Source organism: Anomalospiza imberbis, chromosome 2 (assembly GCF_031753505.1).
Source record: "Anomalospiza imberbis isolate Cuckoo-Finch-1a 21T00152 chromosome 2, ASM3175350v1, whole genome shotgun sequence".
In the NCBI taxonomy this organism is placed as follows: domain Eukaryota; kingdom Metazoa; phylum Chordata; class Aves; order Passeriformes; family Viduidae; genus Anomalospiza; species Anomalospiza imberbis.
This window is the reverse complement of record NC_089682.1, coordinates 108,776,802-108,800,426: the sequence shown is the minus strand read 5'-3', so window position 1 is coordinate 108,800,426 and position 23,625 is coordinate 108,776,802. Positions and strand designations below refer to the sequence as shown.

The following is a 23,625-nucleotide window of genomic DNA, read 5'->3' as shown; positions in this document are numbered from 1 at the left end:
CTGTGGCGGCATAGGGATTTAGCAGTGGTTTTATGCAGAACATGCACCACTGTCAGCTTTGTTAGTCTTGCTGCCTAGATCGAGGGCAGCAGGTCTTGTCCTAGACCTGCCGGCATTTCTTTAGATGTTCCTCTTTCTGCTGGCACTAGGTAGTTTAACATTTGGCTTGAGGAAGCACTGAGTGACTACTCAACATCCTTTTGGAGTCTTTAGAAATACGCAGACTCCTCATTCCTGCTTTCCCAGGGCATGTTCCCTTGTTGATGACCTGGGTGAATTTCCTTGTTTGGGCCACAACCTTTAAGGCCAAGGTGTTCTGTCACTTAATTTAAACACTGGAAAGAAGTCTATGACAGATAAGGAGCTGTAGAAAATTTCAGGAAAAATGTATATGACTCAGATTTTTTTTAACTGAAATCATATGGGCAAAAAGTAGAAAAATGGTAGGAAATTAATGCTTCCTATATTTGAAATCTTTTCAATTTCTAAGATGCTAACAAGAATTGTTGCTAGAACTAAATGGACAAAACACATTACTAGGTAGCATGCTTTTTTTCTCTGATGTTTCATGTAGTTGCAATTATTCTAAAGTATTTATTTATAACAGGAAAAAAGAACTGAGATAAAACTTCTGGTTTTCCACCCTCATTATTCCCATAAGTTTGAATTCTAATAAAGTACAGTGCTGATAAATTCACCAAACCTGTGTCAAGATACTGCAATTGAGTTAAAACCTACACAAATGTGTTTCAATATATGACATATTTATACCTAGAGAATATTTATTATAATGGTATACTACTTGCCTGTCTGACCACCCAGGAGCCCCTTTAGCAGTCACTCTTGCATCACCTGAGCTGGTGCCAAGTCCCCTCCACAACTACACACCCCAAACTCACACAGTCACACCAGGTTTCCTCACCAGCTCAACCCCAGGTTTCCCAAAGCAGAGTGCCAGACATCCAGATCCTTAAACTTATTTAATCTTGGTACAACAACTGAATAACAAAATAGCACCTTGAGCTGGGTGGCTTGAAGGAGAGACCCCCAAGCAAAGGCACCCTGGACATTTATACCCTCACAGTCCAAACAAGCAAAAGTCTGGGGTCATCAGCTCCTGCCATGTCTTTGTGGCCTTTGTTAAGCAAAGGGTCATCAGTTCATGGCCTCTTGCCTTGGGCTCAGGCTCCTGCACCCCCAGAGCTTAACCTGCAGCTCACACTGCAGCTGCACACCCAGCTGCTTGCACTGGATATATTCCACAACAGGTATATCTCATACTAGGATTTCAGTTTATTTTTGTGTTTACCATATCCAGACAATGGAAAATTTTCTTGCTTATATTCAAATATTCAAGTTTATTACTCTTTCTGTAGTCTTGACTGAAATTCCAATACCTTATTTTTCAAACTACATTTTGAAGTGTTGCATACCTCATTTCCATTTTCAAGTTGCCTGTTAAGGAACCCACAGATTCTCAAAGTAGGGGTGTTTTCAAATCATCTGAGTTATTACTTCTGCAGGCTGTACAGAGAAGAGATGAGACATGAGAAAGGTTAAAGGGGCCACACTTGTAAATGCAAGGGGTAGGAAAGAGATTGTAGCTTGCTGTAACATATGTGCTTTAAAATGCAGAATCCATTTCATTAAGTACAGCCAGTGTAATTAAAAGTTTTTAAGGAATTTTCTAAGCTTCTGTTTATCTACAAAATAAGATCTTATGTGACTCAGAGTCAATATGAGTCTTCAGAGAAGTTCTGGCGAAATTATTTGTCAAATGACTGGATTGAACTAGTGTTTTAGAAAATTTAAAGAACATTTAAAGAAATGTGCTTAAAGAGCCCATTTCAGATTGACCCATACCAGGACACAGATTGCTAAGAGTTTCCAAATCCCTCTCAACCATTTTCTTCAAGATAATGATCTTCAAACAGTTGACAGATTTAAGTCTTACAATGTGCCAGAAGTTTTCTGTTCATCACAGGTGCAATTCCTGAGCTAAATTCTTCAGCTGCCGTTTGCTCCTTTATGTGCCATGTTTGTTAATCACTTGCTTGTTTTTTCACATATCTCAGTCCTTTCATTTCCCATTCAGGAACTCCTGCTCACAAGAAGATTCCTGAAACACTGTTCATGACCAGAGGCAAACATAAGCATTTTTTGCTCAACACATTTTTTCTCTGCATCTGTGGGAAAAAAAAAAAAAAAAAAAAAAACAGGCATTGAAATGATATATCTGAACTTTGTTTGCTGGCTCTTTTATACAAGCAAGGTATCTCCAGAGTATGATCCAGCCTAGTCGAAATCCATAGTGGAGAAGGAGTAGCAAAACAGTGTGATTTGGTAAATTGGAGAAGAAATGTGTAATAAAGCAAATTTGTGCTAGCCAGCAAAACTATCTACTTCTTTGTACACAGAGCTACCTAACGATTGGGATTGGAAGGCAAAAGATGTGCATAAGCATTTTGATTGTTTTCCGCCATCCTTTTTATGCACTCAGCGTCATAATATTTAATTGGTCTGTTACATATACAAGTTATATTTTAAGACAATTAAAAATTATGCTGTCTTTTTCTTAATTTTATAGCTCCGTAAATCTGTTTTCAGCATCAGAGCAAGAAACCTTCTGGAAAAAGAGACAGCAATCAATAAAATTCTAAGGTAAGAGTCAGATGTGATTTGATAATGTTTTGACTGTCATCTGATTTTGCACAACCTTGTTTATTACTGATGGTACTGGATGTATAATATTCATAATTGTGTATCTCTTTGTAGTACATCTATTGCCTTCATTATCAAAGATAAATTGCTCTTTGGCTATTTTATATGCTTGAACAGCAAAAAGACAGGGATTGTACTTCTTCAGTATATATTTCAATTGTATCATGCAGTAAAATCATGTTTCAGCTCTTTTCAATTCTTCCTTCTAAATGAACCATGTCTCTTCCTAAGGGGTGTTATTTTGCCTAAAGAATTCTAGTCTGTTTTTTGCAAATATCTGCACATAAATGTTTGCAGGGATCGTGTGCTAGAAAGCATGGACTACAGCTAGTCATATTCCAAGTACCAAATGGACAGTGAAGATTTCAGAACCATGACTTCTTTCTGTAGAAAGATTTCCTGAATGTTTTAATAATGATCACTCCTTTTGGTCTTCCATATCAAGTAACTACTCAGCACTGTAAGTGAATAATGCAAGCCTAAGCCTCAAGACCCATTTCTGAAGGTATCATTTATATAACTCCATGCTGCAGTTTTTCATGCCACTCTTGGTTTTACATTAGAATGGCTATTCTCAACATAGGGTGCATTAATAATGAAAACAATTTATAGGTCACAGTTTTTGCATTTATGTTTGCATTTTGTCAGTGAGAGGTCCCAGGTAAAATAGACAGTATTAACAGGAATCCTGATCTAAAAAGTAAAGATTAAGTAAGGCAATGATTTATGAGGAGCGGTGAACTAGGGGTTCTGTGTGATTTCTGAATTATGAAGTTTCTTGAGAAGTTTTGCAGCTCTGGTTCTGTTTAATGCTCTATAAGAATACAGCACAGGAGAACTGTGGAAATTAACTTGAAACTTTTTCTGTCTTTAAACCCATATAATGACAACATAAACAATTACTAATTCAAATGAATACTCCTTGTAAAAATATTATTGATAAATGTAAATGCAATACCATAAGTATTCAATCTTAACAAAATTTAGTGCACTATTTGTAAGCATTTCTTTCACTTGTGTGTCTTGATTTTATGGGAATTACTGTTACAGATAGATTAGGCAAAATACTTCTAAAAATACAGGTTTAGATACAGGCATCCTGGCAGTGTTTCAGTAAAACATTTGTAATGAAATTCTGTGTTGTTATATGAGAACTCTGAAATGTTATTGACACCTCCAGGGTTCCGCAAATGTCAGTTTGTTTGGTGTATTTCATACACTATATTGCAGAGGAAAACATAGACAAAAGAAAAAACCCTACTTTTATATATTCATTTTATTTTCCCTGATTATCATCCATTCTTTCTTAGGAGAAAAAAAATCAATTCTGGAAATTGAAATTCAGAATTTTCCCATCAGCATGGAACTTCCTCCTTTTCAGGAGAAGTCTGAAATAGTGGGAGGAGAATCCAAGCAAACCATTGTTTGGACTTACTAAATTCTCAGAGATACAAGGACAGAACCAGAAAGCAGTCCTGCCAGTTTCAATCCTGCTGAATTCCACTTAGTCCTTCAGATCATGGCTTCTGCCAAAGTCTTGTATGTAAAAAAACTTCTTATCAATTCACCTGAATTCCTCTGAAGTTTCAGAGGCAGAAGAATAAAGTTTTCATTTACTGATTTACTATTTTATTTTTAATTATCTATTTACTTTGATAATTTAATCTGCATTTACTGAGTTTTCCAATCTGTTTCCTGCATCATCAGCAATAAACTTTAAGAAACACAGAGAAAAGGAGGGAACTTCTGTCAAGTAAGAAAAACACAGATTACATGTCCTCTAATGCTTTCTTGGGCTGCTTGTAAGTAATTTACAAAGAGTCTTCTCTCTCCTGAGAAAAAGAACAAATATTGTTTCTTGTTCCTTGTTATTAACTCAAAATTATTAAATAAGTTCTGATCTAATGACACTTGCAATGCATCTGTTCCAGCATAGGAAGATTGTGTTCATGGCACATCTGGCAGACAAATTGATAGAGATTGCCAGTGATGGGCTGACTGGTCCTGAGCACTGTCAGTGTTTCCATGTTAATGACAGTGACAGCACTGTTGATGCAAGGGACTTTTACAAACAGTAAAAGAAGTGATAAGACTTACAGCTGAAACTTAAGATTCAGTTTAAATAACACAGGAAAATTCAAACTCTCCACACGTGAGATATTCTAGTTCTTATTTTTGCTTTAGTTATAAACGCTGTAAACTCCTTCATAAAATTAGGTGACTCTTAGCTATTCAGAGTATCTCACAGAAGAAGAAATGGCATTTATGCCAAGAACAATAAGAGAAAACTCAGAATATCCCTTCTAAAAAGATTGCTTCCAGCAAAATCTTCATTTTTGTCTACCTGAATTAAGAAGCATTTTTCCAAAGCAATACCTCTATATAGTAAAGCTGCCCATGAGCAACTTCAACTTGATAAAATTGCTGTGCTGAAAGGGAATTTTAAGTCTACCTCTGACCTTTCCCCCCTACTTTTTAAACCTTGCCCAATTATTTTTTAATCAAATTGTGAATGTTGCAGTACAACCAACTATAGAAGGACCATGTATTCCACATAGGTACCTTCATGTCTCTCTTGTGCATCCTTCTCTATCCAAACTTTTCTCCTTTTATATGCTGAGCTGCAGCTTGGCATCTTTCCCAATATGAGGAAGAAAGACATCAGTAGCCCTTGACCACCAAGAGAGATGATTCATGCACTCAGTCCTAAGTGTCTCACCTGCTCATCTGCTGTTACATTTTGTAGGAAATCTGATGTCTTGGGTATGTTTGTTTTCCTGCAGCTTTCTTGCTGCACCTCCAGGGAAGAGTCTCATTTCCGAGCATCTTTGTTTTAGCCAATCTTCACCTTGCCTCCTTGAGGTTTTTGTGGAATTAGGCATGAGAGCCAAGTCAAGGATGTAGCAACTACTGTCCTGATACTTTTACTCTGATCAGTGCTTTGCATCACCATTGCCAGTGGCAGACCACAAAGGCCTTAACTCTTCACATAAATCCATTCTGAGGTGCGGACTTCAACCTTGAAAAATGAAATAAAGTACAAGTCAGAGACCTTTAGAACAACTTTTTTGAAACAAGATCCATTTTAATAGTGCCTCTGAATTGCAAACAGCTCCATTCCTTCCTGAAAATTACAGTGCATTTCCCTCAGCAGCAATAACCACTTCTAGCAAATTTACTTTCTGCTGCATATCTTCAGTGCTTCACACTTTTCTCTCAGTCTGTGTGGATGCAAGCACTGCTTTTCCTCTTTAAAGCAAGTTTTGTGCCTGTAATTCTCCTGACCCTCATTCCTTGCTCGATCGTTGTCTAAGAATGGGGTCTAGCCCTTTATTAGTCCCACTGGCTTTCTGAAGTAGAGAGAGTAGAGCAGGCTCAGTCAAAATGTATACACATATAAATCAGTTTGTTCTCTGCAGTGCTGAGGATAAGTTGTAAACAGCACAGAATGGTGGGGAAAATGAGCAAATTAAAAGTAATCTCACATAGTATAAAACATAATCAAAGTGTCAATAGTGCAAAACCTGATTCTGGTGTGCATTAAACCATGCTTCACAGAATCAGAGGGTGGTTGAGATTGGAAGGGACCTCTGGAAGTCATCTGGTCCAACCTTCCTGCTCAAGCAGGACCACCCAGAACAAGTTGCCCAGAACTGTATCCAGACACCTTTTGAATATCTCCAGGGAAGGAGACTCTACAACGTGTATAAAAAGAATATATATAGTGACAGTTTGGAAAACTTTTTTTTTTTTTTTAAATAGGCAGCATGTTATTTGCTTTTCATTACAGCTGAGGCTATAGTCAACTGATGTTAGGGGTGTGCGATAAGATTTTCTCTGTTCTAGACAAGATTTGTCTGATGTGTTTCCTGATCCTGAGGGAGTAACATAACTCATACTTAAGTGGAACATTCCATTTCATAAACAACTTACTGGAAGAAGGGCATTTATCTTTAACTGAGAATGCTGGGGGAGGGAGGTACCTGGGGAAGGGAGAAAGGGAAGAAAGAATTAAGTATCCTATTCTAGTCTGTTAATATGCTAGAAGATAATTCAGACTTTGTTCATACAAGTATTTCTGCAAAATACAGTGATTTCTAGGAAAGCTGTAAAGTTTATCTCTAAATAAAATCGCCCTGAATACTAATACAGAGAATGAGCAAAATCTTTTCCAACGTAAATGATTCTATGATTCTATGATCCTAGAAGATATACCTTTGGTATCCTTTATTAGAAATTTGCCATTGTTAAGTAACTGACTTGTATTAGTTGGTCCTGACTTGCAACAAATTTCTTGGCATATATTTTGTTTTCCCTCTTAAGAGTATGATTTTTTTCTTCATAACTTCGAGGTTTTGACCCTATGCATTTCTCAGAACAAATGTTCCTGGTAAGTTCCATTGATGAATTTTGTCATCTATGCAAAATCCAGACTTAGTCACCACCTTCCTAAATTTCTACAAGTACACAACATCACTGAATTTCATCTGCCTGACGCAAAGACAAACAAAAAGAAATACTGGGATGCACATAGCCACTGAAAAGAAGTTACTGTTTCATGGGGCTTGTGCCAAATGAACACCATGTTATGGATTACTGCAAAGCACAGTTGTGAAGCCAGATTTTTGGGCTATGGGATCTCCAACACTTGCAGGTATGGAATTGATCCATTTTGAGAGAGGTGGTAGACTAGATAGCCACTTGAGGTTTCTTCTGCATTGCTTTTATTGATTCTTCTACAGTCCAATAAAAATTGTTATTATATAAACATCTGTGAGAAGAGAAGCTGAAACAGGAAAGCAAGAATGATAATCACAATAAAAATTGGTAAAGGAAAGAAAGTCTCCTATCGTAGCTCAACTGCCTGAGCGGTCACTAAAGAAAATAAGTGACTATTTCATTTTTTGCTTTAGAGACATAAGGAAGGAAACAAGAAAACACATGGAAAAGAAAAAAACCTGACTTATCCAAGTTGCATTAATAATCCATTTTATTTCAACAGCCAGATTCAAATTTCCTTAGAAAATAGTATATTTTTCCCACAAAGAACAGTAGAGTAGATGTGGTGAAAATGTGCATTGTGCTGGCAGTTCAAAAAGTGCCTTATTAAATTAACTTTATAAATGAAAGAAAGAAACACTACAACGTCTCTCAGGTGGATTCCCCATGAACCTTCAGCTGCTACATTTAACCATATATTCCAAGTTCTGTGGAATTATATATAATGTGAGCATAGAATGATTTAGTAAGGATAGAGAGTCCTAGAGAGTGAAACCAGTGCTGAATGATGCTGGTAACTGCACTGAAGTGCACCACACTACTAAATAAGGCTTCAGTGTGAGCATGTTTCATAGAGAACAACAAAAGTAGATAGTAATAGATGCAGTTGCTACAATTACTGCATAAATACTCACACATTAAAATACAGAAAAAAAAAACCCAAAACAGTGCTCTACTGGAATGCAAGATGAGTGAGCACTTGTTGCAGAAAGAATACCTGACTAAAAAATCCAAGCGTGAGCCACATGCTTACCCTCTGCAAGAGACCTCAGAATATTCGTGAAAGGTATAGTATTTTGAATTATTGATCCAAACCTTTAAAATTTTACATTTGGTCAAAGAATACTACTTGAACACTCTGTTCACGACTTATTTTTCAGGAATTCTAAAGCATGAAATAATTTGAAGGACTTCAGAAATGTGGACCTTCTAATTGGTTGCAGGTAATACAAACTAAGTGGCACAAACTACATGGTATCCCAATATTATCTTGATCTATGTGATCTTCACCTGGCTTTCTGGTTACCTAAGGAATTGCATTTTCTCTTTCGGGATATTTTATTACATTTGTACTTTTCAAGGCAAATTTGGAGCATGTGGTTTGCAGCTGCTGAACTATGTTCAGAGTTCTGCAAGGTGAGTACAAAGTCCAGAAGCTTGAGATATTTCTTGTCTCTTCTTTGTTTCATACCTTCCGTCTTTCACCACAAGTGAAAGAGCAATTTTAAATAAAACGAATAATTTTGCTTCTGTTGTTTGAAGAAAGGTCAAAAGGTTACATAAAAATGTATCAAGGCAAGAAAAGTGGTTTTTTAAAACTCCAATCTTCAAACCACATAGGACTGAATTTTTGACACTGTGGCACGTTGATTGTGCGTGGTCTGGGATTCAACTCCAGGTACCCAAATCTGCCTGTGAGCTAAGGGATGAACTCTACTATCTAGTTGACAGAGGTCTAATCATTAAAGGTAATGGAGCCCAGTAAGATCTTTAGCTGACTGCTTTGTCTTTAGATGCCCACTTTATAGTTACTTTAATACCTTCCAAACATCATTAATTAAATTAATTAACCAAGCATTCATTGAAGTTGTTCATATATGGACATATATAGTAATGTGTGAGATGCCAGAGGATGTCCAAAACATCCTCTGGAAGATGGCAGGTAATACAACAATTTTTAGGGGTATTGTACCCTACTGTAGCAGCAGCTGGAAGCAAAGCAAAATACTCCAAGGCATGGCAGGTGATTCTGGCCACCTCTGTACAGCCAATTTAATTGGGTCCAGCATCTCCCTTGGCTATGAGTTGGCTAAAAGCCTGGACAGGTGGCTCACAGGCAGACACTGAGAAGAAGCACTTACATGTACGTGTCTACAGTGAGAACATAAGCCCTATTGCAGACTTTAAAACTGGCAACTCTGCAATTCTGGAGAATTCATGGCAGCTGCCATCTTTTTCAAAAATTCCCAAAGATCTGCAATTCTTGGTGTCTAAGCAGCTGAAAAATATCAGATTCTCAGTCAAAAGGATAACTAAGCATGGCTCTTATTAAGAGTTCATACAAGGAAGATTAATTCCCAAGGCAGTAATTCCCATTAAGTGGAAAATGCCAGCAGAGAGGCTGTCAAAAGTAGACAAGGACTTTTCAGCTGATCTTCTTCTCTGGAAATACATAATTGTTTCTTTGCAATTACTTGATTAGAATTTCCGATCTCTGTGCTAAACAACTGGTATTTCATTATTTCTCTGTTGACTTCACAAGAGCTGCAGGGCTTCCAGAGGTATTGAAAATGAGGCAATGGATGTAAAGGCTAAATACAGATTTAGGAATCTAACTTAGAGATCATGAACAATGCAAAGTCTTTCTGCAGATGATACTTTTTATGCATGCCCATTCTGCCATAGTATGCCCATAGTATATGGCTATGTCTATTTCTCAATATTATTAATAATCAAATAAGCCATCTTGTTCATAATTCAGATAAAGAATTTATTGCTTGAGCATTTAAAGCTGTCTTTTATTATGAATACTAAGTGTTTGTATAACTTGGAATTCAATTTGCTACATACAAAATCATGAAAAGTTGATGTACGAGTTACATTTTGATGTCAAGAAAATAATTTTTAGCTATTAGAAGCAGAGCATAATAATTTATATTTACAGGGGAAAAAAGAGGTAAGTTAGCCTCTTTGTCACACCAAGAAGCCTTTACACAGAACTCAGACCCCAGAACTTTTCATTGTCTCTGCTGGGAAAATCTGGATTGTCATTTTAATGGAGTGAAATAGGATGTATTCTTAGGAAATTTTTTTTCCTTTTATTCAATCAAAAATTGCAAAGGTATTCAAGTATCTCGGTTGTTTTCTGACAGTGTTATGTGGTATCATCCTCCACAATATAATGCATTAAATCATTTTGTAGTAAAACATTCATGTTTTGTCTAAGATGAGCTATGTTTTATAAGACATGCAGTAATTTTCTTGTATGTCATGATGCTTTAGTTCAGTGTAATATAACCTAATGCTTCCTATAACAAGTGTAGCACAATGTATTTTTCTAGCATGCTAATCTGATTGGCAGTGGTGGCACTGACAAGCATTCTAAGCTTCTCATTTTTGTTCCAGATACCACTTGGGATTCCTACTCATATAATTTATGTGTTTAAATCAAGAAGAAGGAGAAAAAGTGGAAAAGACTGAAAAACAAAGCCATGGTGGGGAAAGAACATGCCATGGACACCTTTTACCATCAAGCACGATCATCCCATGCTGCCAAGGCATTTATCTAAGCCTTACAGACTGGCAGATAGAGTGGTTATACAAAGGGTGTATCATTGTTTCATCTTTTCAGAAAAAAAAAAGAAAAGAAGAGCATTCAGTTCAATAAAAAACTATGGAATATTACCAGTTGGGTCTTGTGTTTCTCTAAATGATCCCATAACACAAAATGAGCAATAAGGAGTGCATACTGTAAACTTTAAATTGAACATTCTGGAAAGTAAAAACATGTTTCCAATGTTGAAATTCCATTTCTCAGCCATCAGAGGGATCTGTCTGAGCTCTTCTAGTGGAAATCTCTCTTTTTCATAAGCAAATCAATTTCACTGTAGCAATCAAGATAAAGACACGCATGCTCTGTTTAGCTGTGGCACACTTACTGGCCAACAAATACTAATTTCTGCCAAAATGTGTAAAATGTGTTTGCCAAAATTAAGCAAAAAACAAAATGAACCATGAGCAAACAAGTGAGAAAACCCACACAACAAAATGCTGCATGTTGACTGCATTTCCAGAGAACGGATATTTCATATTACAGAATATCAGCAATGTGCAGCTTTTCATTTCATACTGGATATGGTTCCAGTTATTTTGAACACTCCAAGTTATGTTCTAGATCCTAAGTGTGTATGTATAGCCCTGAAAGGGACTAAAATTGCTGTTGTACTTTTTTATTACCTTCTTTATTGCTGAGAAACTGGTTTTACTGTTGGTTAGTGCATTGTTTGATGCTTTTCACTCTTAGCGAAGTCTTGAGGGACCAAAAATTCTACAGCAAACTGAAAAAAAGTCATAGATGATTCTTGCTAAGGCATGGAGAAGGTTCATCAGATGACTGGTTGTATTGCAGAGGGGAGGTCCATTGCTTGGGAAATATTTTCATGGAAAGTCCATTGCTCTTGTATTGTTATTCTCTATTGTTCTTGAAGTACTTGCTCCCCACAAAGCCAAGCTGATTTCTCTGAATGTGCTACCTCTGAGATGATAATTTATACTGAAAACTGTGTCATCATCTTTACATTTCTTTGTAGGGCCTGCACTAGACAACGCATGCTGAGTGGATCATTTGAGGGGCAGCCAGCAAAGGAAAGGTCAATACTTAGTGTCCAGCATCATATACGACAAGAACGCAGGTAAAAATGGACAGAAAGGATGGGTTTAAAATTCTTAAAATAAAGGTGGCAAAGGGAATTAAATTTGAGCAATCCCTAACATGTGAAAAGCCAAAACTACTTACTTCTACAAAGAACTGAATTCTACATTCTTCATTGTAACCATTATGAAATTCATTGTACTGTATAAATGGAAAAAAATGCCTTTTTATTTCAAATGTCATTTCCTTTGCCAACTACAAAGCTATCAATTTAAAGATCAGAAGGACAGAAATTGGCTTATGTTAGACCAGATTGAAAACAATTGAAGAGCATATAAGCTTCTGATGTTAGCAAGAGAAAAATGATAAGAATTTAAGATAGTGGGTGGCTGGAGAGAAGTGCATTATAATGGCCACCTTAAAAAGGTCAAAATTTCATATTGAGATGTATTGTTAAATTGATTATGATTCTTTCAGGTCATTGAGACATGGTTCAAACAGCCAGCGAATCAGCAGAGGAAAATCTCTTGAAACATTGACTCAAGATGTAAGTCCTCATAGAAATGCTGGTTTAAATTTGAGAATATAAGAAATTAGAATATATGCTATCAAATGCATGTGTAATACTAATTCTATTTATGAACTTGCTTGCAATTTTTCTTTTCAAATCTTGAAAGGAAGTCATAAGACAAATGCAGTATCTGCATTAGAATTATCCTCAAAATAATTGACATGGTTATTTCACTGATAGACTTACGGTTTTGGAACACTTGCTGAGATAGATTCACTGAATCTGTAGACACTGTATTAGGAACACAACAATGCTACCCAGTACACCTTAAAAAGCGTTACTCTGGAACTATACAAATCACTCAGGCTGGGAAAAAAGCAGTTCAAAATTTCTGATGGAAGTTTAGCAATATTTTCCAAGCAGCAGTACTGCCAGACAAAGGGACAAAGACCGAAAGGAAGAATAGTAATCATGGATTTCACTGTGGTGTAATTTCATGCATTTAAGTGCGTTTTCATTTCTGCAAATTCATATGATATTTTGTGGATCTCTGTGGCAATGAAATTTCAAGATACAATATTAGTCACCCATTTCCAAACTATCTCAGTCTTTAAAGGTAACTAAAGCAGATGTGGCTTTGCTTGTAGCTAACAGTAAGGATAACTCCCAGCATTACCCCACCAGGAGTGCTTCAAAGACTCACATAACTCAGAATAGTTATGCTGATTGTTCCCTCCACTGCATGAGCCCAGACAGCATCCTGCCTCCCTCCTTCCCTCCCTCCTTCCTTAAATCCCTCTCCCTCATCCCTGCACTCAGCAGTCGCTACCTGTGTGATCTGCATGCCTTGCAGCCTGGCAGCCATGCAGCAGGCTTGAGAAGCTGAAAGGGTATCCAAAGCCTTTTCTTTCCCAGGCTTTGCCCTTAGTAACTTTGATTGTATTCATTCCAGTTCAGAGAGGTTGGCTGGTCTTACAGGACCTCTGTTTTTAAAGTTAAAAGTTAGATTGGATGGTGCCTCAAGCATGAAATTAGAACTGAAATTAACCTTGATGAAAATAAGGAGCCTTTTGCTCCGTAGATGGAAAACACTGTGCAATATGCTTGACTGAGTTGATGTGCAGTACATTTGAAAATAAAGATCTTTCATTTGTATATTTCTATGTAAAATACCATATCTTGCTTTCATCTGAAGCATTAAAAAATAACAACCCTTAGACCTCGATTAAAAGGAATAATTTTGCTTCTAGCACTCCAACACAGTGAGATACAGAAATGCACAGAGAGAAGACAGTGAGATAAAGATGATCCAAGAAAAAAAGGAACAAGCTGAAATGAAAAGGTATTTAAAAATCAAAAGTCTGAGTGTACATTTTCTGTATTAACTATTCTCTGTATGAAGTTAAAAGTATTAAGAGTCAACATGAAAAAAAGAACAAAGTGGAAGGGATATTTTTGCCAGGGATAATATGTAACACTTAATAATTTACATTTTTTCAATAGGAAAGTCCAAGAGGAGGAGCTGCGAGAGAATCACCCGTATTTTGATAAACCCCTTTTCATAGTTGGCCGTGAGCACAGATTCAGGAACTTCTGCCGAGTGGTGGTACGGGCTCGCTTTAATGCGTAAGTTCATTTCATAGCAACGTTGGTTCCACGGGGTGCTTACCACCATGTCCTCAGCCAAGCTCTAACTTTCCTTTTGCAAGGAAAACTGCATATAGTGCGGTCACCACACAAGCTGGCAGCCAGTGTCTGCAGTGTAGTCTTGCTGCTGGATGAAAGGAAGCAATAAAATGCTGTGTTAGGGCAGACATGTTTGAGCAGTCTGTGATGCTGAGATGGACAAGAATGTGGGGAAACTGTAGGTGTGAGCTGAGAGGAAAAGCTAATGTTTCCCACTTTTAGACATCTGGGAATCAGCTTGCTATTCTCTTATTCCTCATCATAAGGTAAGAAGTTTTTATAAACTAACGGTTACTCATAAAACAGAAAAAGGTGAAGAGAAATTAATTACATCTCTGCTCACCATAAAAAGGGACTCAGAATGGGCTGGGGAGGTGTTCAGCTGTGGGAGATAAAAAGAGAAAAGCTGAAACCGAATGAAAACCGGGAAGACTCGGCAACTAAGTTGTAGGTATATGTGAGTGTGGCAGATAGAAATCTATGTACAGGCAGCTTTGTATAAAATCATCTCACAACTCTTCTTTTAAACCTCTGTCTCTTGCTGGCACCAGGATTTTAAAGGGTTAATGCATGTCACCTTGCATAGAGCAGTGTAAGACAGAAGATAGCTCAAGGCCATGAGCTTGGCACTTAGAAGAACTGGTTTCAGCAGCTGCTTTACCATTGATTTTTTCTGTGCCCTTCAACAAATTACTTCTAGTTAGCATGACAGGATGGTTAGATACTCACTTTTAACCATAACTATATTCAAGTTTCTGCCACCTTAGTAGAGACATGTCCTTGAGCTACATCCCCACTTTTCTATGCAACTGCTAACTTGATTGTGGTGCACTGGTCCATGAAGTAGTTGCAAATTAAAACAGAAAAAACAAAAACACACAAACAGTCAATGAAATCCACTTAGCAAGTATTTGTCAGTGCCCCTTAGCATTGCTAAGTGCCCAATGGTAACAGGATATTTATATTAAAGCAGTTTGAATAAGATGTTTGCAATTATAAGAATAAACAGATTTTCTTGAACAGTCTTCTTTTTTTTTTCATTTACTTAAATCCTCCCTACTTGATTTGTTGTCCTATCTCGCTTATCAAGTATGATATTCTAGATATCTTTTTCAAACTGATAGGATACATATTTTCTTCTAATAAAAAAAGGCTGAGGAATGCTGCTATGTATGATGTAGGGAGAAGCATGAGTTTAAGAACCAAAAGTCAGTGGCTTCAGTGGGAAGGCACCTAATCCACTATGTTCTCTGTGCTTACTGGTGTAAGGATGAACCTGGCTGTGGAAGATTTTTCTCATTCTCCTTGGATGTCTTGTGGATTCCTGTAATTCATAACCATGAAATCTCTCTGGTGGTAATTCCTCAAGTCTGTTCAGTCCATTTTTCACATTAAGCTCAGCAAAGAAGTAACAGCAATTTCACATCCCAATGGCTAGAGCCCTCCAATGAAATATAGGATATGTCAGTGCAGATCCTGTCTTGGCATGATTTCCTACGGGAGCTGGAAGATAAGTAAAAGTGCCTATAACTAGTGGGTCAGGGGAGGCTTCCTGGAAAGTATTCTTGTAGCTTCTCCTGCAGCATTCTGCTTTGTATGAAATTGTATGATTTATTTGTATTATTTATTGTATGATAAATAATTGCTGCAGCCGGATCTTAACTCATGTCACCTAGATATGTGCATATTACTTACAGAGTGGTTCTCACTCTTTGACTGCCTAATGGCAGGTGGAGCACAGCAATTACATGGGAAAATTCAGATACAGAGAATCGAAAAATATTAATCAGAAAAAGATTAAAGAAGTAATAAAAGACATAGAGCTTGTGGAAGGGTGCGTGTGTGTGTGAGTGTGAGTGTGTATGTTAACTGAGGGTATCATATGATCACAGAATCATGGAGTGGTTTCAGTTGCAAGGGGCCTTAAGGATCATCTAGTTCTAGCCCCTCTGCCTTGGACAGGGACACCTTTCATTAGGTCAGGTTGCTCAGACCCTCATCCAGCCATGGTCCAAGAAGTTTTGAAGTAATTGTAAAGAACATTTTGGTAGCTAAAATTCAGTAACAGGTTATCCCCCCTATTCCCAAGAAAATTAAAAGATTAAGTCCTTATTTACAAAATTAAGACCCAAAAACACCTGTCAGTGCAAAGAATCTTAGAGGAATTACAGGTATGCAATGAGTTAAATTGATTCTAGCTGTGTTGATAATATGAATGAAATTACATAGAATTAAATGAAACTTATACAGACATTTAAAATACAGACAGGATAAAATGTAGCCTTGATTTTGGACAGAAATTTCTTGGAGTTGATGGATGCATGGTATAATTATAATGCTGACTAAAATAAAATGTAAATGACTGTATCTTTTCTTCTTTTTATAGTTCTAAAACAGATCCTGTTACTGGAGCTGTGAAAAATACCAAATACCATCAGCTTTAGTAAGCACTGCTAAAGTAACTTTGCTTGGTCTCATAAGCTTGCAGTATAAGTGTGTGTGCACACACGTGCATGGATGTGTGTAAATGTGCATGCACATGTCTATGTCTTTTTTTTTTTTTTTTTTTTTTTTTCAAAAAAGGTTTTTCTTACCATGGAGTTGTCTGGGGAGAAGGATGAACAGGAACATGATTTTTTAATCAGACTTTTCTTCTTCACTTGCATGCAACTTCTCTAGTTTTACTATGCATTTCTGAAATACGAAAATCTTTGACACTTCTCAGCTCAATTTATTTTTCTTAGAAAAGGACTTAAGTGTAGTGTAGGCACAAAGCAAGCACACAGAGCTCTGGGCATTTCTGTAATGGCATTTCCTTATGTATCATTCGCAGTGACTTGCTGGGTTTGGTTACTTACCTGGACTGGGTCATGATCATTGTTACGATATGCTCCTGCATTTCTATGATGTTTGAATCTCCTTTTAGAAGAGTCATGCATGCTCCAACACTCCAGGTACTGTCACTGAAGCATTTTACAATTGTTGAACCAAAGTCACCTTGCTTTTCTCCACTGCCTGTCCCTAAATTATGGTTGTTCTCTGCTTTTGTTTTCAGATTGCTGAATATGTTTTTGTAATATTCATGAGCATTGAGCTTAATCTGAAGATTATGGCAGATGGCTTGTTCTTTACACCAACAGCTGTCATTAGGGACTTTGGAGGAGTTATGGACATATTTATATATCTTGTAAGTTTTTTATTTATGGAAGGTTTTTGTGGATTCTTAACTCTGATATATTTGGTTATATAAATGGTTAGTAGTGTGAAGAAATTTGTCTCTGTACTCTGATACAAATAGTAGTGGTACATGGATCTGATAAACACCTGGCAATTTAGTGTGGGGTCATTGTATAGCCCCTTTTAATTCTTTATTTGTTGATATGTTTTAAGTATAAGATCTGATTTTCCTTCAGAGTAAACTTGAGAACTCTGAGCTCATTTTAGCATTTTTATGCAGAAGAATCTTAATTTTACCTGTTTCATAGACATTAATTGCTTCTTCCCCTCTCAACATTATTCCTGCTTTACTGAAAATGCTTCAAAACCATTTACCATTTGACAGAGGGCACATCTTTGTTGCTGGTTTTGCTATAGAAGAAAGCAAAGAAACCTATATCCCATATCTATCAGTAGTGGTTCTCCGGAAAAAAAAAATTCTCAACAGTTCGCAAGAGTTTCTGGGAAATCTCTTGCATTCCATTAAAATACAAGAGGAAGGTATCCATTTCCTCTTCACATATGACAGTAAACACCATAGAATGTGTCAAAACCAGTGCTAAATATAATACAGTATGAAATATTTTCTAACTGAAGAAATTACTGAGAAAAATGGCTTTGATGGATTTAGATTAAATCTTTCAGAGATTAATCCACTAGGCAGATGTGCTGCATAAAGTTTGTCATGATCAATTTGTATCAAAGATTCCTTTGTTAGCATAAATAAAAATATGCATACTTGTACAAAACTCCTACTGTAGTATGCATAATTCCTGTGTGCTTTAGTTTATTGAAATCTCTCTGAATCCCTCTGCTTGTCTGAAGGAAAAAATTCGGTGCAGTAGTTTGGATATTTTGAATATGACTGAAGTCATCTTCAAAGACTGTGGCAGAAAGTCAGAAGGATTGTTAAATCTGTTTATTTTTGTGGGGTGGCTGCCTTTTATCACTTTCTTTTTAACAAATTATATCCAGTTTTAAATAATTGGTGATATCATCTTGATCCTCCAGTTTTTGTGCACTTACTTCTTTGTAATACTCTCACCTCTGTCCCCCTGTGATAACACTGGCTTTTAAAAAATATGAAGCACTTAGGAGATGTTAAACCAAGAAAAAATTGTCAGAGATGGTTCAGGTTACACAACACAGCTATGCTGTTTGAAAACAGTTCCAAACACATAACATTTGTGTAATGAAACCACATGGTGACAAAACCACTTATGCCTGTAACAAAGTGGTAGGAAAAACTGTCAGGAAAACTGTTAACAGACTTTTCAGGTGAGGATTTCTCATTTCAGCATAGAGTCTCTGAAATGAGAAGAAGGGAGAGAAATAATGCTGCCTGCTCCAACAATATAATTTGTGTCCCTGTTTTGAGTCAGCCAAACTGATTTCTCCTTTTGGAACTATTCCATCTAATTAAGCATATAAAATGGATTTTTGAGTCAAAGGGCAAGACAAAGACAAGCTGATGCCCATTAGTTAGGACAATAAGCCAGGACATAAGAGATCTAAGCCCTTTTTCTAAATTAGATGCTCTTTTGCCTTATTCTTTCCTTTAATTTTAAGGTAGAGACCTTCACTGACCTTCTGTGCTGTGTCTATGCCAAGTAAGACATTGTAAGGCTGACCCTTCTTTGCCTCTTCCTGTCCTGTCACCTCCAGGTGAGTTTGATATTCCTGTGCTGGATGCCTCAGAACGTCCCTGCCAAATCCGGAGCTCAGCTCTTAATGGTGCTCCGCTGCCTCCGACCCCTTCGAATTTTCAAACTGGTCCCTCAGATGAGGAAGGTAGTGCGAGAGCTGTTTAGTGGCTTCAAGGAAATTTTTTTGGTATGTACCCATTTTTTTTTCTTGTGAAAATATATGAAGGATTAATAAAATAACATTTTGATATAAAATTCATGTTTTCTATTCTTTTCACCATTGTTGTCTGTTTACTTTTCATTGTGGTATCACTGCAGATGACCACACAAGAGGCTAAAAATTAGAATATAAGTAACTTTTACTGAGTAAAGCTGTTGTAATAGTTCTTTAAGGAACTATGCTATTTGTTTAGCATAATTTTAGTCATAATTACATAGGAAGACTACTGAAAAAGAATCTACCCCTTTTTCACAGTTCTGGTAGGTCAAGGAATATGAGAAGTAGTGCATAGAAACTCTGCAAGACCAAAAGTAAACCTGGTTTCTGAGATGCAGGTCTCTACCTTCAAGCTTTTTGAGAGGCAGCCAAAACCAATACAGCTGTTCATCACAGATCTGGATCTCATTTTTATGTCATTGTTGTTATTGTTATCATCATGGCCATACTTACAGTTATAAGAACAACAATGAAGTCGATGATTGCTTGATCAGACATAATCTATTGTCTTGGGACCCTATGGGGTATTGGTCAGCCTAAGCAACAGCCGTCTTATTCCTTAACAGAAGGCTTTATTAGGTCAGGTGGTTATAAAACACTAAGCTACAAAATATTTACAGATAGTGATAGAACAAGGACAAAAAGTATAAAGCTAGCTGACATTTCATAAATATTGTATTCTGTTAAAGATATTTACGTCTTCATTTGCTCATGCTTATCTTTATTGGAGCTATCCTGGAATTAAATATCTAACAATGGCTTAATCAGATTAATTAGCCTGAATCAGCAAAACAGAAGCAGCACATATGCAAGTACTCAAACAGTTACTTTAAAGTGAGTGGCAATTCTTATGGATACAGAATTTAGCAAGATGGTACACTGAGTGCACAAAATCTTTTATCCTTATCTGCAATTCTTAGATCCTATGTTAAAAATAAGACTGATATAACACAGCACCTGGTTACTGGACCAGAACCTAAAGAAATATGTCTGTCACCAAAGCCATATCTCCAGGTTTATGCCACAAAATGATCCTCCCTGCAGTTCACCAAGGGAGATGGTGCCCTTTTTCAAGTATGGAAGAAGAGTTTAACGAGTCCAATTTCATCTTTACAGGTTTCTATTCTTTTGCTGACATTAATGCTTGTTTTTGCAAGCTTTGGAGTGCAGCTCTTTGCTGGAAAACTGGCTAAATGCAATGACCCTCACATCATCTCTAGGGTGAGAACTGCTTTTCTGCTTCAAAATAATGGTATCTAATGCCATTTTTGCCTGCTGGGGAAAGCAAGAGGGGCAATCAGAGCTATCATATGAGAAACAGAGGTATTGGGCACTTTCTTGTTCAGAAGCAGGATGATGGAGGGAAAAGTGATTAAGAGGTCAGCAAATGAGGGTAAGGATAGGTTTCCATATAAAAAGTAAAGCAGGTGCAAATACTGAGGACTGTCTTAAAAAAAGTTGTCAAATGAATATCATGTTACTTGCAAAGGACTGGATGGCATATGGAATTAATAATGGAAAATAACCTTTGCATTCCTAGGTCCACAACTGAAAAACAGGTTAGACTGCTAGAGGTCCAAATCAATGGGGATGCCATGTGGGTTACATGGAGAAAGTTATCTGTGTTTCTTACTCCATTTGGAGAAATATCATCATGACCTAAAGAGAGCAGTGGTCTTTAGGAAAGATGTAAAAGGCTACGTAGTCTTGCAAATTGAAAAGCACTGTCAGTCCTGAAGGAAAGGGGTATATGGAACACTTACTAAGATGTTTTTTTCATTTGGGTAAAGGTCCATGACTATTAATCACAGACATAAATAACCCTTCGTTTATTTGTATATTGCTTTCCCATCATGGCAAATTTACTGTTTATGCTGGCATGTTGGCATCTCTCACAGGCTTCTGTTTAATCTCAGGCTGTGATTTATTTCACTCTAGGAGGATTGTCATGGCATCTTCAGAATAAATGTAAGTGTTTCCAAAAATCTCAATTTAAAGTTAAGACCTGGAGAGAAAAAGCCTGGATTTTGGGTGCCACGAGTCTGGTGAGTTTGCTACATTTTGGCTTATGGTTCTTCAAAAAATGCAACTGTTGGTGTAGAAAAAATGGCTCAAATGTGATGACATTAAATCACTGATGGAGGGGTGTTATTGTAATTGTGATAATAAGAGTAATAATTATATTGTGATAATAAGAGTAAAAATTCTGGCACGTTTGGTAAAAAGACAGATATATGAAATTTTCCAGACTTAACCTCCATTTCATAAACCAGAAAGGAAGGAAAAACCCTCTAGGTACTGAAGCTATACAGGAATTAGATTTGATTTGGTTATTATTACAGTGGGAGTTATTTTCTTGAAAAGTATCATCACTTAGTTATTCTTTAGTACTATTATGAAGGCAACCTGAGAGCCATAAAGTAACAATAGAAACTAAGAATAAATAGGAAAAGTGGGAAGGAAAAGAAATAGAAATCAACCTGACTACAGCTACCCATAAAAACAAATTATTATATCAAAAAAAAAAATAGCCTTTCTCTTTAAGGATGTCAACCATGCCAGCCAGCAGTTTCTTCCTTTATCCAGTGCAGGGAGTTCTTATAGTCTATCTGGTGAAGAAGTGCAATAAAACTTATTTAAAAGCTAATGTATGGTTTTTTCCTAGTATTCTAATATATTTAATATTTCCCAATACCTCAACAGGCAAAACTCACTCGTTTTAATTGTTTATAGTTTTCATTTGGTTGGCATTTTGCAAAATCAGCTTAACAGCCACAATTATTTTTATTTGCCATGTGTGTGGATAAAGAATGTACCAGCAGTGGTAGATTGAGAGCCACCTTATATAGGAACTCACCCCCTGGTTGGGGTGAGCCGGAAAGGTGGAAAAGTCTCTCCTCCAACCTGTCTCTCCAAAGAAAGACATAGTAGTCTTCAGCCATCTGGTCTCAAGGTAGTTTATTGTATGTTATCTAAAAGATTTCTCCCTGAGCTGCTGTGGTCCGTTCAGCAGTCAGGCAAAGGCACACTCCAACACCCAGGGGGCTGGTGCCCTCTTTTATATCATACATTACGTATTAGATGTTTATGGTTTCTCCCCAATGCCCATCACCTATATTGAACAGTGACTTTCTACTCTAAACCAATCTGTGAGTGTCAACATCACCAAGAACGTGGAGGTTAGGGAGAAGAAGGAAAAAGGACAGAGCCCACCCAAGTCCCTCCATCTTAGAACTTCTGACCCCCATGTACAAAACTCAGACCCCTCTGTACAAGGTCTAAAACCCCCCTGTACAGCACTCAAACATTCTTCTTTTCACTTTGTGACTACTTCTACTACAATATCTAAACTTTTGTGATTTCTTGTTCTTCCTGCAAGGTTGGTAGATTATTCCATGGATCAGGTTCAAAGCCACAGGGGTCTGTGGCTGCATTCCAGGGTCTGAAATGCTTTTGACCTGGGCCCAGAACATCCAAGAGTGTCCAAGGGACATTCTGGGTTCCGACAGCCTTACACTAATGAAATAGTGTGCTGTGATTTGAACAGTCAGTAAAACTCTAACATCTGCAGAAGTGTTTGTTTCTGTATGCTTCAGAGAAATTCTTCCTCAAGTAAGCAAATTCAATCCTGTTCAGCTTGGTCCAGAAATAAGCAAAAACTGTCTTAATCAGCATAATTGTAAACTTTGGGGAATGTTTTGTTATTGCAGTAAAATGTTTTACCACAAAGGCATTTATACCACCTGTTGGCTGTCAGGCCAGATTTTCAAGTGCCAGATGTCAGTATAAGGACTGCATTAAAAATAACTATCTACAACTGAGATCTCTCTTTTCACTGAATGGTTGGATTCAAGAAGCACCAAACACTTAATAACTCTTCTGGAATACAACTATTTACCTTATAAACTAATGAAAAGTCATTGGGCTCCTTGGATTATCTGGCTTGGATTGTAGAGAAAGAGCAACACGCTAACCTAGCCCAAAGAGAGCACTTTTAATGTTCAACTGGAAACATTCTCTTGAATCTCAACTAATAAAAAGGTCAGAGCACATGGTATAGGAAAGCCATGAAGATGTGTTGTCCTCTCAGTAAGCTTTGCTTTATACTATCAGTTCTTCATGATAATGAAATAGGGAACAGCATTTTCTAAACAATCACACTGACCATGGAGTCTGAATCTTTTATGTGAGTTAGAGAATTTTTTCCTGCAAGTAAATTTATTTTAGAATCTGGCCAATGCCATCAGACGAACTTTTTCCATTAATGATATATTTTTCTTATTTCATTGGCAAAAGCTTTAACATGCAGCAACATAGAGTCATCAAATGTTTTGGGTTGAAAAGAATCTTAAAGATTTTCTAGTTTCAACCCCCCCCTGCCATGAGCAGGGACACCTCACACTACACCAGGCTGGACATGAACTCAAATCCATCCAGCCTGGACTTGAACAGGTTATAAGCTTTATTGCTGTGAGTC

General features: G+C 37.0%; 1 protein-coding gene and 1 long non-coding RNA gene across 8 annotated transcripts in view; both read left to right on the top strand.

Moving 5' to 3' along the window:
• The window catches only part of NALCN (sodium leak channel, non-selective), a 230,477-nt gene that overhangs the window by 182,380 nt on the left and 24,472 nt on the right, over nt 1-23,625 (top strand). For 6 of the 7 annotated variants that reach the window (XM_068182541.1, XM_068182537.1, XM_068182536.1 and 3 more), the window contains 11 exons: nt 2,588-2,661; nt 11,811-11,912; nt 12,350-12,419; nt 13,634-13,725; nt 13,887-14,009; nt 16,456-16,512; nt 16,903-17,023; nt 17,125-17,256; nt 18,951-19,118; nt 20,265-20,369; nt 21,087-21,193. In XM_068182541.1, coding sequence (XP_068038642.1) covers nt 2,588-2,661; nt 11,811-11,912; nt 12,350-12,419; nt 13,634-13,725; nt 13,887-14,009; nt 16,456-16,512; nt 16,903-17,023; nt 17,125-17,256; nt 18,951-19,118; nt 20,265-20,369; nt 21,087-21,193 — 1,151 coding nt within the window. The remainder of the gene's footprint in view (nt 1-2,587; nt 2,662-11,810; nt 11,913-12,349; nt 12,420-13,633; nt 13,726-13,886; nt 14,010-16,455; nt 16,513-16,902; nt 17,024-17,124; nt 17,257-18,950; nt 19,119-20,264; nt 20,370-21,086; nt 21,194-23,625) is intronic. The other variant, XM_068182539.1, reaches the window with a different exon arrangement.
• Nucleotides 7,948-11,804, top strand: LOC137469621 (uncharacterized). The gene is made up of 3 exons (XR_010996617.1): nt 7,948-8,287; nt 8,382-8,637; nt 10,627-11,804. It is a non-coding gene; the product is annotated as an uncharacterized lncRNA (long non-coding RNA).